General features: G+C 40.7%; 1 protein-coding gene across 1 annotated transcript in view; it reads left to right on the top strand.

The window, feature by feature from the left end:
* The first annotated feature begins 517 nt into the window (after positions 1 to 517).
* The window catches only part of RAB33B (RAB33B, member RAS oncogene family), an 18,055-nt gene continuing 4,322 nt past the window's right edge, over positions 518 to 14,250 (top strand). Inside the window, exons 1-2 of the mRNA XM_040626324.1 lie at positions 518 to 2,438; positions 2,681 to 2,948. Coding sequence (XP_040482258.1) covers positions 2,700 to 2,948 — 249 coding nt within the window. The 5' untranslated portion in view covers positions 518 to 2,438; positions 2,681 to 2,699. The remainder of the gene's footprint in view (positions 2,439 to 2,680; positions 2,949 to 14,250) is intronic.

Here is a 14,250-nt window from a genome sequence, read left to right on the forward strand (position 1 = left end):
TACCCTTATTTTATGTTTCTAATATTCATTCAGTTTTTTCTATTAGAAAAGTATTTTTAAATATATATCTAAATCCCTAAATATATTATAAATCTACACATCTAAACAAATCATTTATAATGTTCCAGTTTACGTCGTATCGCTAAAAGTTCAAATTTAGTCTCTTCTCATCTATGTTGCAAAGTACTAAGAAAAAGTTACATGCTGATACTTTGAGGTCAAGTGGTAGTGACAGCAAGGAGTGAAGAATTCCAAGGACAAAATGAATTCTCAGAAAACAGGGCTGCATAATCTATCCATTTTTCCCAATAGCAGAATCTTCGAGTATCAAACCTGGAGGTTCTGGGATCATTCAGTTACGAAGAGTGACATACTTCAGTCACACAGGCTCTCTCGAACTGCAAGCTGAAAATACAAAATGCTTCTTAACAGTGTCAAGTGTCGATAGTATTTCTTCTATTTAAGTAGTGCTGAAATGTGTATAATTGGTAAAGGGTTCAAACTGACAAACTTTATGCAAGAAATTTTCTCACTTCATTAATTTATTCATAATTTGCTGCAAAACAATAAGCCTTCCATCAGTAGTCAAGAGCTGACAATCTGGCTGGTAAGACACAACACGTAATTATGAAAGTGAAGATAGCATTCAAACACTAAAAAAGCAATACCCCAAAAAGCAAAGAGCATTCTGAACTGAAGTAATCAGGAAAAGTTTCACAGAGATGAAACTTTTGAAATATGAATAGGATTTGGATAAACAGGCAAGAAAATTAATTTCTGATACAGTTTAGTAAGAGCTAAACTGAAAAAGCTAGAATACAAAAGAGCAAGGGTCTTAGGGTGCAAGGAAGCGGATGCTTTTTTTTTACTCCTCCTTTGCAATTACTGATTATCCAGAGCTTTGAATTCCTCAACTGGTTTTTGTCCTGTATCTCCAGCTTCTTTGAATGGGATAGGTAAATTAGAGAAATATATTCCAAGGCCCTCTGGAATGTATCTGGGATGATTAATCTTCATAGAAATAACCTCACAGATACACAGAATTTTCCAGCCCATGTTTTAGTTTCTCTAAGAGGATACTGAATAAATGTAATCGGCAGACAATTCAACCAGGTGAATAAACTTCTTTCCTTGGCTAACATAACTTGGTATATTAGTGACCGTATAGTTTTTCTACAGCAACATAATTCACTGTATGTTAAGGCTATTGCAAACTCCTGTTAATTCTGGTCAGCCTCGGGTTCTACCACTAATTTCCTCTGACTACATTTTCATTTTACCTAATGGAATGAGCAATTTTTCTCCTTTCCTAGAACGTTTAGTGCTCTCCTATTCCCCTCACTCTATTTAAAGCCTTCCATGTCCTCCTCTCCATAGCCCTTGACTTTACAAGCGGCATGACCATTTGCTCAAAAAGAAAAAAAATGCAGTCTTGTCATTGCAAAACAAAACAACTTTTCACAAAACACAAAGTTTGCACATTTTGGACTTTTTTGTGTGAGTTAATGTGTGGTAGGTTTCATCTGAAGAATTCACGGTAATCCAGAGAAGATTCTTTAAGGTTGGGTGGTCTCGTCTATTAATGTTTTTCTTAAATGTGTGCCAAGACAACTTCTGCGTGCGCTCAGGAACACGGCTACATCATCGTCACCCAGGCATTAAGACATAACTAGGGCATAATGGGTTTTATTTTCACAAGAGAGGCCGTCTGGAAAACAACTCCCGGTTCAACGCTATGTGGCCCACATGTGATCGGCTCTACTTCTTGGGCCTGGGGCATCAGCCAAACGAGCCCTGGGCACCAGAGTCCCGCGGATACCCTCACATGGCCTAGCTGGCGTCTAGGAAATTCTCCGTGCCACGGCGGTAGGCGGCCTCGAACTCCCACCCGCTCACTGCCAAGACTGAAGGCGGCCGCACTCCGCGAGGCCCGGAGCTCGCCTCTCCCGGCGTCCCGCGCCTTCCGGCGGCGCCTCACGCCCCACCCCCTACGGTCCTTGTCGCTGTCCCAACTCCCGGGGTCCAGAGAGCCCGGAGGAGGCAGGGAGCACAGCTGACTCCGCAGTCCTTGGCTGCAAGCCAAGGGAATCCTCTTCCATCTGCAAGTTCGGGGACCCCCCGACAACGTCGACAACGGCGCCGAACCCTACATCCCAGCCTTCCGAACCTTAAGACCCCTCACCAGGCATACGCCCCCGTTTAAGGCGGCTCTTCGGCCGTCTCGCGAGAGACTGCCTGGCGGTACCTCCTTCCTTCCAGCTGCCTTTCTCTCCCCGCCCCCAGAGTGACTGCGCGGCTTCCTTCGGAGGGCGGGAGCCTTGGACGTGGCGAGGCCGGGCCAGCCGGTGTGCCGGGCCTGGGGCGCTCTGCTTGGCCGCTCTGCAGGCGGGCCGTCCGCACCCGCCGTCAAGCCCCCAGCAGCTCCCGTGCCTTTGCAGGTAGCCTGGTGCGGCCGGGAACGACGGCGGGGTGCAGCCGCGGGCCAGGTGGGAGGAGCGGCGGGACGCGGCTGGTGGGCGCCACACCTGCGCGACGCGGGGGCGGGAAGGTGCGCACGCGCGCTGCGGGGCTGGAGGGCGGTGGCTCCTGCAACATTGCGCAGCCGAGCCGGCGGGCCGGGCGCGCTCGCTGGAGGTGGCGTAATCTTTCTGTGTTTCGCGTCTCCTTTCCTCCGCCTCAGTTTGGGGCGGGTCCGGAGAATGGCTTCGGAGATGGAGTCGTCTCTCGAGGGAAGCTTCTCGACTAGCGGTGCGGTGTCAGGGGCTTCCGTATTTCTGCCTCCGGCTCGCTCCCGTATCTTCAAGATAATCGTGATCGGTGACTCCAATGTGGGCAAGACGTGCCTGACCTACCGCTTCTGCGCCGGCCGTTTCCCTGACCGCACCGAGGCTACTATCGGGGTGGATTTCCGAGAACGTGCGGTGGAGATAGATGGGGAGCGCATCAAGGTGAGCGGAGGGGGGACTGTCAGGGGAGGAAGGATGCCTTGGGATGCCGGGTCCCAACCCCACCGTGGGTTAATCGCTGGCCCTGTACAACGTGTGCGCTCCGTCTTTTCTCAAGCTGATGTAGAGATTGGAGCTGGGGATTGGAAGGATTTATATATAGCAAACTTAAAAGACAGTGCTCCACAAACTTTAATGTCCCGCGATTTATCCGGGCAACTTGTTTGTTGTTGTTTTTTAAATGCAGATTCTAATTTCGGAGGTCGCAGGTGATGCAGACGCAACTAGTCCGTGAACCACACTTTGAGTAGCAGAGTGTGGAAGGTATCCGGACTCATTGACAGTGTCTCATGTGTTAGGAGTCAGTGAAGTAAGGCCGAAGGAAAAAACAGTGACATTTCTCAAGCATGGAAAACACTTAATTAATATTATTTATTAAACAATTGAGCACTGCCCTAGATATTGTGAAAGTAAAACCTTACTCCCTCTGAGGAAGTAGTTAGGTGTTCTCTTGCATGCAGTTTTGCTACAGAAGTTTCTGTATGACATGAGCTGTTTAGAAAAATCTGTTTTCCTGCAGAAATATTCTATACATGATAGTTCCTACTTGGTTTGCCGAAAGCACATTCCTAGCACCACCCTCTCCCGATTCTTAATTCTTATTGGTGGCTCCCGAGACTAGGGATGCAGTAATAGTGGAGAAGGTAGTAGGCCCAAGGCCAAAATTGGGGTTCTGAGGGGTTGGAATGGGTACATTGGAAAATGAGGAGCAATGACAGGACTGAGACCTTCTGCTGGTATAAACTGTAGACACACTTCTTCATTCCAGGCCACCACTAAGTCTGTAGCCATTGGCTAATACCCGTTAAAACACGCAGACCCCAGGAAAAGCTCTGCCTTCCTTATACTGTGTTTACTTTTTTGCTTTAAATTAGGAAATTGTGGGGGAAATAGCAGACTCATTTCTTCATTCCTACCCTCACATCCTTGAGGCAAGAACGATTTATTTTTTAGTTCTCCAACCACCGCCCTCCCCTCCCCATCCCCAAAGGGGTTTAAATGCTAATGATGTAAAGGAGAAATAGGATTGAAAAGAAATCAGCCTTCTATAGGCCCTTTTGCCGCTTAGTGTTTATTTTAATCTTTTATCATTCCATTCAGGCTGCCAGTGGTGGTCCTTTGGGTACTCTGTATTAGGGAGTTAAGAAAGATCTGTATATTATTACAGAGGAAAAGATAGATAAGAAGAGACTGAATCTTTTTCATCAGAATTAGGTTAGGGCCAGAATCCTTAAGGTGAGGGAAATAATGGGGCTTCTGAGGTTTGAGAAGGAGGTTAGTTTGGGAGAAGCAGGAGTCCTGGGAGAAAGTGCATGGGCTTTGGAGCCCAACCGACTTGGCTCAAATTTGAACCTATGAAAGGGTAAGGATGGGCTGTGTGTCTTTAGATGGGTCACCAATTTTGCCCAAGACTTTCCCAGTTTTAAAACTGGAAGTCCCATATCCCAGGCACCCTCTCAGTCTTAGACGAATTGGGGTTGTTGGTTACTCTAGTCCTAAGGCAGGTTCTTTACTCTTTCAGAGACTCTTTTCTTTTGTGAAAAAATTGGGATGATAATACCATATGAGATTAGATGAGATTAACTGAGAGGATTACATGAGAACATATATGAAGCACCTGGTTCATAATTGGTGGTCTTAAGAAGATTCTTCTTCGTTGGTGGCTCAGCATCATTATTCCTCTTTGGCACCATTATTTCTGTGGCTGTGCACCCAGAGCGTCAAGTAGAGATAAAGTAGGGCATAAGCAGACAGCCGAAGGTGAGAGAAATTACCCTAAAAGCATGATTTTAAAGAACTAAGTAGAGGTAATGGAGGCAGGGGAGAAGTTGGGATTTTCCTCCTTTACCTACTTCTGGGTTGCCATTTGTATTTGAACATCTCAGATGTATCAGTTGCAAATTTAAGAGATACCTACATTGAAAAAATATAAAACATGTCTGATATCTAAGCTGAATACTTAACTACTGGGGTAAGTTCTGGCAGTGATAAGTAAGCCAGAACCATAAGTGTGATGAATCTGGGAGCACAGAGTTCATTCTTCTGATTGAGAGCAGTAAGGAGAAAACATTTTTTCCTGGGATGATTCCTCCTAAGCTTTAGACCTAACCTGTTTGGTTGGTAGAGACTGGATATTGAGTTTCTTTTTCTTGTAAGGCCTTAGCCATTGACTTGTACCTCCAACTTTTAAGACTTGAAAGATTTCTATTGTTTTTGAAAAGACTCTAACAGAAATATTCTGAGATTTCTGTAGTAGAATGGATATGACTACATTGGACATTGTTTTTGCACAAAGTTTTAAGAAACAAAAACATTCCAAAACAGCCATACATTATGTATTAGACTTTTTATTTTAAAGATTTAATTATTTATATAAGAGCAAGTGAGTGGGGGGAGAGGGAGAGGGAGAGAATTTCAAGCAGACTCCCTGCTGAGCGCAGAGCCTGATACAGGGCTCAGGGCTCAAGGCTGAATCTCAGGACCCTGAGATCATGACCTGAGCCGAAATCAAGAGTAGGGTGCTTAAGCGACTGAGCCACCCAGGTGCCCAGGACATTTTTTTAAAAAACTATTTTTAGGGGTGCCTGGGTGGCTCAGTTGGTTAAATGTCTGCCTTTGGCTCAGGTCGTAGTCTCAGGGTCCTGGGATCAAGCCCCCTGCCCCCAGTCGGGCTCCCAGCTCAGTGGGGAGTCTGCTTCTTCTCCCTCTGCCCCTTCTTCTGAGTATGCGCTCTCTCTCTCTCTCTGATAAATAAATAAAATCTTAAAAAAAAAGACAATAGTGTCTTAAAAAAAAAAAATTGAAGTGCATATGGAAGAGCTTTTTTCCATGTCCTGCTTCTGCTTTTTCTTTGTTAACCTGTAATACATCTTAAGTGCTGCTGAAATGTTCATACGTATTTTCTCTTTGGAAAATTTTTAGCCTAATCTGAAATAACATGTCTTTTTATTTTTCATCTTAAAGTGAAAGCTGGAAAGCTTTATGTTACGTTAGTAATAAAATGACATTCTAGACATTATTTTTACTTGTTTGGTTAAGGTGAGATATTGTGTTAAATTTTTTTTTTTTTTAAAGATGTACTTATTTGAGAGAGAGAGCATGTGGACACACACATGTGAGTGGGGGGGAGGAGCAGAGGGAGAGAATCTCAGGCAGACTCCGCACTGAGCAGGGAGCTGGACTCGGGGCTCTATCCCACCACCCCAAGATCATGACCTGAGCCAAAATCAAGAGTTGGACACTTAACCATCTGAGCCAACCAGGTGCCCCATGTTAAATGTTTTCAGTTGTGGACTGGAAGTTTTTCAGAGAGCATGTCTTAGGGCAGTGCCCTTTCAGAATCAGTTAAAATGTTTTATGAAATGTAGCAAAGTCTATATTTGTTCATCTGTTCCTAAGTACTATATATGTATGGTTGAAAAAGGAAAATCTTAATTTGCAGAATTTTGGAAGTTGAATAAAATTATGAAATGAATTCTTTAAATAAAAACACATTTGATTTTTAAATTAAGACTCTCAACCCTAATCCTTATGGTCCTTCCTTGTATGTGTATCCCCATCATAACTAGCTGTATTCCTCTCATACAAGCATTTTACAATGTCAGACACCAACAGAATAATTAAAGCCTCATGTTGCATTTAATCCATCTGCTCATTAGGGGTCAGGAGTTTCTATTTGTACATTGGGATGGCTTACTTACCAACTGTAGAGTTATGACATTTGCCATGCTAAATACAAGACGTTAATATTAAGTAAAGGAACATAATCAGAACACCTCTCCCCTCCATTGGTAGAACAAATATTTAATGAGTAATTACAGGAAAGATGACATTTTTGTTAGTCACAAAGAATTATGATACATCATAGGGGTTGGCAAACCATGCTTGAGGGCCAAATATGGCCTGCTGCCTGTTTTTATATGGCCTGCAAGCTAAAAAAGATTTTTACTTTTTTCAGTGGTTGAGGGGAAAATCATAAGAATATGATTTCACGACAGGTGAAAGTTATTGAAATTCACATTTTAGTGTTTGTAAATGAGGTACTGAAGTGCTCCTGTGTTCACACGTTGCGTTTGCCTTTGCGTCACAGTGGCAGAGTCGAGTAGCTCTGACAGACACTGTTAGGCCTCCGGAGCCCAAGATAGTCACTGTTGTGACCCTTTACAGAAGAAGCTTGCTGACCCTGATACAGCACAGGTGAATCGCTGTCCCAGAGTGATGACCGGCAAAAGCAGGCGATGGATGAGTGTCAGGTTATCGTGTGGATGTGGGCGGAGGAATCCTTTGTGCTTGGAGCGCTCGCTGGAGTCTCACCAAGGGAGGGCAGAGCTGAGGGGCCTCTTCTGAGAAGGAACCAGCAGGGTGCTCGACAGGCTCAGAGGTTCCTGTGGAAAGATGGCAAGTGGCAAGAATGTGAAGGTGCCGGTGGCAACGTTTGTGAAGAGTGTGGAAAACAAAGCTGAAGAGTCTGGCTTCATTTTGTGTGCATGGTAAAAAGTCCAAGTGTTTTAGGAAGATAAACGTGGCAGCAACTGAGAATGAGTCCAGAGTGAGACTAGTCTGCCCCTGGACCTGGTTTTCTATCTACACTCTCTCCTTTGGCAGTCTCCTGATGTCAGCTGTCAATGCGTGAAGATACCTTCCGCATCTTTGTTTAGCCTGCCCCTCTCCTCCTCTCATTCTGCATTTCCTGCTGTCTTCTAGACATGCTATTTGGATAATCCCTCCTTTGCCTTGAATGTCTGAAGTGAGTTCATCTTCCCTGGCCAGTCTCCTTCTCCTGTTTCTCCCCACGTCACCTAGGTTGTCATGATGGTGTCCTCCTTATCCTCAAGGCCTCGTCCGTCTCTTTTTGTACCTAAATCCAGCTGGTTCTCTACGTGCATGATTCTCTCATCCGTCCTTTCTTCAAAATCCTAGTTCAGGTCTTTTTTACCTCCCCGTGAACTGTTGTGGCAACTCAACTCATCTCTTACCCCCAGTCCTCAGTGGGCCTGTTTGGTACATTGTTGCCAAAACGCCAGATTAGTGTTGCACTTTAGGGAGATTAATGTCCCCTGTCTCAGTTGCCCTAAGTAGTTCTCCATTCTATTGTAAAATTCCAGCTTTTAAAAATTAATGTAGGTCTTCCTTCATCTTGCTCTAGACTGCTTTTTTAAACTTTCTTTCCCATTAATTTCCTTCAAGTCCCCGATTATCTAGCTGCTTATTTGCCGATCCCTGTGTTCCCCTTGCATGCCTCACTCTGCCTGGAATATTCTCTTTGCTCATATCTCACCACATGTAATTCTTCCTTATTAAACTCAGTGTGTCTGTCAAAAATATCCCATCCCTCCTTTTCTATTCTATTTCTTCCTTCTATGGACTCCCTTCAGCACCTTACCTGAGCCTTTAAATGAGCTCTTCACTCACTGTATTATGTAGGTGTCTCTACCTCTTTTATTAAGTCTTGTTCAGTCTTACTCAGAGCAGGATCCATGTCTAGTAATGCCATAGACTTCTCTGAGTATCTGGCTCAGTTTCTAAACTGGTAGTACTCAAGGGATACATATTGAATGTATAGAAACAAGGAGATCAATTGGTAGGCTACTCTGGAAATCCAGAATTGAGGTGATAAGGGAAACTAATGGAAATTTGATAGCTGATGAAAGAGGGAAGATCCTTTGGGTTAATACCTTTATCATTTTCAGTCAAGCAAAAATAGTATTAAGTCAGTTTAGCCAGATCATTTCTAATTTTGGTCATAAAACTACTAAGATTTCATCAACAATAGGAACTACTCTCGGGATTTAGCAGATAGCTAGGTTGCCCTTTTTGCTGGAACTTTGTATTAGAATTTAAAGGAGAGATTTGTGAAATATTATCGAAGTATAGTGTATGTTGTCCTTATGTGTAGAACGGGGGTAACATCTGTGGAAGTGCGCGTCAGCCGTTCTTCACAAAACACGATTAAATTGGGGAAAATTGCTCTGAAAATACTTCCTAATTTAACTAGACAAAGGCAAGTCACTTCCTTAGGTTCCAAAGTATTTTTTTTATTTTTAAAGATTTTTATTTATTTATTCGACAGAGATAGAGACAGCCAGCGAGAGAGGGAACACAGCAGGGGGAGTGGGAGAGGAAGAAGCAGGCTCACAGCGGAGGAGCCTGACGTGGGGCTTGATCCCATAACGCCGGGATCACGCCCTGAGCCGAAGGCAGACGCTTAACCGCTGTGCCACCCAGGCGCCCCTAGGTTCCAAAGTATTATTCTCCTTTTTCAAGCACTGTGTGTCACTCTACTCATAGCTAAACCTCAGGACTTTTCTAAGCTATCATGGGGTTTATTCTCCACTGAGTATCTCCCTATCTGTCTCTCTGTCTTTTGGTCAAAGTTTTCTCTTGCCTTTTATGGCTGACAGTGTTTATCATTTGTCCTGTCCTTTCTTTGCTGAGTCTCTCTGCTCGTCCCCAGTCCCCTTGCCCTCGCCTCAGTGACCCTTCCAGGCCCGAAGGTTGCAGACAGCATGGTGGTGTGCCTTTTTTGCCTGAGCCTTCACTGTTTCAGTAATTCTGTCAGTGAAATTTTGAAGCTTCTTTTTAAATACACCTTTGTGGGACACCTGGGATCATGACCTGAGCTGAAGGCAGACACTTAACCAGGGTCCTGGGATCGAGTCCTACATCAGGCTCCTTGCTTGGCCTGCTTTTCCCCCTGCTTGTGCTCTTTTTCTCTCTCTCTGACAAATAAATAAATAAAATCTTTAAATAAATACTCCTTTGTAAATGCCTCATTAACTTAGTCATTACTTTTACAGCTTTCCAGTAGAGTGTGAAGAGTTACTATTTCATAGTTCTTGTTTCCTGGAAGTCTTTTTTTTTTTTTTTTTTTAAGATTTTATTTATTTATTTATTTTTAAATATTTATTTATTTGACACAGAGAGAGACAGCCAGCGAGAGAGGGAACACAGGCAGGAGAAGTGGGAGAGGAAGAAGCAGGCTCCTAACAGAGAAGCCTGATGTGGGGCTCGATCTCAGGACTCTGGGGTCACGCGCTGAGCCTAAGGCAGATGCTTAATGACTGAGCCACCCAGGCGCCCCTCCTGGAAGTCTTAATAGGGTAGAATGCATAGTTCTGAACAGGATTGATCGAAAGCCAGGTATTGTTGAATCTGTCCTATCCTAAAACAAACAGTTTTCTTATGGATAAATAGCCTCATCATCACTTTTATTGGGGACTTTCGCAGTTCTTTGAGGCAGGTCTAAATTCTGTGTAATTATTATTTTTTTTAAAGTTTAGTTTGTTTTTATAGAAGAAGTGGTTAGTTGTTATGGAAAACAGAAAAGTAGAACTAAAGGGGGAAATTGCCTTAAAGATAACCATGGTTATTTGGTATTATTTCCTTGTGTGCTTTTCATTTATTTATTTTTAACTTATATTCTTTGCTTAAAACATTATTAATCAATCTTCATTGATGAAATGGTTTTTGAATACCTGAGCTAAGGAAATGTTATTAAAAGAGAGAAGATCTTGGGATGCCTGGGTGGCTCAGTTGGTTAAGCGTCTGCCTTCGGCTCAGGTCATGATCCCAAAGTCTTGGGATCAAGTCCCACATCGGGTTCCTTGCCCAGCAGGGAGTCTGCTTCTCCCTCTGCCTGCCGCTGCCCCTGCTTGTGCTCTCTCTTCTGACAGATAAATAAATAAAATCTTTAAAAAAAAAAAAAAGAGAGAGAGAAGATCTGCTCCAGTTTCTTTGGACAGCTTTTATATAGGTCATCCAAGTTATTCCCCAAATATCTTTCTAAATGTTAAAGATACAGTTTGGAGTGGGTTGTTTTTTTTTTTTTATCACTCTAAAAAACTGAGATATAATTCACATACCATAAGATTTACCCTTTTAAGATATACAATTTAGTGGTTTTTAGTATATTCACAAGGTCTATATGTTCAGTATCATCACTATCTGATTCCAGAACTCCAAAAAGAAGTACCAGTACTTCATTCCTTTTTATGGCTGAATAGTACTCCATTATATGGACATACATTTTGCTTATTCCTTCATCAGTTGATGGATATTCGGGTTGTTTCTACCTTTTAGCTATTATGAATACTGCTGCTATGAACATTTGAGTACAAGTTTTTGTGTGAACCTATCCTTTCGGTTCTCTCAGGTCCATACCTGGGAGTGGAATTACTGGGTCATATTGCAACGCTGTTCTGTTTTGTTTTGTTTTTAAACAATTTATTGAAGTGAAATTCAGATAACATAAGATTAACTACTTTAAAGTAAACAATTCCATGGCATTCATAATGTATAACCATACCTCTCTCCAGTTTCAAAATATTTCCATCACTCCACAGTACAGCCCCTCACCCATTCAGCAGTTTCTCCCCATCCCCCAGCCCTGGCAACCACCAAATCTGTGCTCTATGTCTATGGATTTCTCTATTTTGGATACCTGATATAAATGGAACCATAGAATATATGTCTGGCCTCTTTCACGGAGCGTATTTGGAGGTTCACCTTTGTTGTAGCATGGATCAGCACGTTATTCCTTTGTGCGTAAGACATAGTCCGATGAACTTTTTGAGGAACTGCCTGTTTTCTAAAGTAGCTGCACCATTTGACATCCCCACCAGCAGAGTATGAAGGTTCCAATTTTTCTACATCTCCACCAACCCTTGTTATTGTCCATCTGTTTTGTTTTTTTAATGGCTGTCCTGGTGTGAGTGTAAAGTGGTATTTCGTTTGTTTATGATTTGCATTTCCTTGGTGGCTGATGATGTTGAGCCTCTTGTCATGTGCTTATTGACCATTTGTATATTTTCTTTGGAGAAATGTCTTTTCAGATTCTTTGCCAGTTTTTTGATTGGTTTATTTGTCCTTTTATTATTGAGTTGTAGGAGGTCTTAAATATTTTGGATGGTAGACCCCTATCAGATATTATTTGCAGGTATTTTCTCCCATTCTGTGAAAAAACTTTTAGTATAATATTCTTTGAAACACAAACACTTTTAATTTTGATGAAGTCCAGTTTATCTATTTTTTCTTTGATTGCTTGTGCTTTAGATATCATATATTAGAAACTTGTCTAACCCAGTGGTCACAAATATTTATCCCTATGTTTTCTAAGAATTTTGTAGTTTCAGCTCTTAAATTTAGGGTTTTTTAAATCCTTTTTGAATAAGTTTTTATATATGGTGTGAGGTAGGAGGTCCAACCTCATGTTTTGTATGTTGTCCCAGAACCATTTGTTAAGACAACTGTTCTTTCCCTTATTGAATTTTCTCAGTACTCTTGTAGAAAATCAGTTGAACACAGATAGATGGATTTATTTCTGGACTCTAAGTTTTGTTCTGTTGATCTGTATGTCTGATCTTATTCCAGTGACACACAGTCTTGATTATTGTAGCTTTGTGTAATATGCTTTGATATCTATAGGAGCATTTTTAATTGTATGTTGAGTGTTTTTATTCTTAACCTGTTAGTTGGGGTAAAAAAGTTGTATCTTTGTAAAGGAAAGTTGTATTTCTGAAGAATTATACACTTACTTTATCAGCTCTTTGCATACTCAGTGTAGCTAGTCTACGAGTGCTTATTTTATAGGGTCTGAAACTAAATTTTACTTTCACTGTTGAAGAAGCTAAGGCCTAGAAGTATAACAGTCACCTATGGCACATAGTAGGCATTGAATTAATATTTGTTGATTTAAATAGTGTTAGATGTTAGTAGTTCTTAGTTTGCTTTGCTGACAACTATTTGCTTCTATCTCTGATTTATATGATACTGAGTCTTTATGGCCTATCTGCCATTTATATTGCTTACCTCACAAGGGGTAATTTTATAATAATTTTTTGTGATGTGGTTTTTTATAATTTTATTTTATTTATTATTTATTTTATTTATTATTAAATTTTATTAAATTTATTATATATAAATTTTTATATATAAATTTATAAATTTATTAAATTTATTTTATTTGTTATTTATTATTTATTATTTATTTATTATATATAAATTTATTATATATAAATTTATAAATTTATTAAATTTATTTTATTTATTATTAAATTATTTATATAGTTTTTTATAATTTTATAATAATTTTGTGATGTGGTTTCTAGGAAGGCATTGAGGCAAAGCTATGATTTACGAGTAAATGTGAGTAAGGAAAGTGTTTTAAACAGTGGTATAAGTTGTATTTAGTATTAAATTTTATTAAATTTATTATATAAATTTATATATAAATTATAAATTTATTAAATTTATTTTATTTATTATTATTATTTATTATATATAAATTTATTATATATAAATTTATAAATTTATTAAATTTATTTTATTTATTATTAAATTATTTATATAATTTTTTATAATTTTATAATTTTGTGATGTGGTTTCTAGGAAGGCATTGAGGCAAAGCCTTATGATTTAGCGAGTAAATGTGAGTGTAAGGATAAAGGTTTTAAACAGTGTGCACGGTTAAGTAATTTTAGGATGCCATTTAGCTACAGGTAAGAGAAGTTCGATTATAATGATTTAACCATGTAAGGTTTTCTTTTTCTCATGTTATAAGGAGACCAGAGGCAGCAGTCTATGTGATGGTACCCTGTCGGCAGGATTCCAGGTTTATGTGGACTTCTGCCATTCTTGCGTGTGGCTTTCTTCTTCATGCTCATAAGATGGTTGCTGAACCTCCAGCCATTATATCCCGTGCCAGGCAGAAAGAGTATGGTGAGAGAGGCGCAAAAGGCATGTGCCAGATGCTCTATCTTTTTAAAATCAGGTATCCCTAGTTTTCCTGGAAAACCCCACTGAAAGACTGTGTACAAATTTTGGGCCAGAACTATGTCATCTGGCCTCCCTTAGTTCCAGGAGAGCCTGAGAGATCAAGTTTGTGTAGTATTTTATATTTCGGCCTGGAGCAGAATTTAGTTTATGTTAATTAGAAAGAAAGGGAGAATATTAAGAAAATGGAGAGATTGGGTCTTAAAAAGAACTACCAAAAAAAAAAAATCAGAGTTGATAAAATTTATGGTCATGGGGGCACCTGGCTGGCTCAGTCAGAAGAGCATGGAACTCTTGATCTTGGGTTTGTGAGTGCAAGCCCCACATTGGGTGCAGAGATTACTAAAAAAAAAAATTTTTGTTTTTATTTTTATTTATTTATTTTTTTAAAGATTTTATTTATTTATTTGACAGAGACAGAGACAGCCAGCGAGAGAGGGAACACAAGCAGGGGGAGTGGGAGAGGAAGAAGCAG

This window comes from Ursus maritimus, unplaced genomic scaffold (assembly GCF_017311325.1).
Source record: "Ursus maritimus isolate PB19 unplaced genomic scaffold, ASM1731132v1 scaffold_11, whole genome shotgun sequence".
In the NCBI taxonomy this organism is placed as follows: domain Eukaryota; kingdom Metazoa; phylum Chordata; class Mammalia; order Carnivora; family Ursidae; genus Ursus; species Ursus maritimus.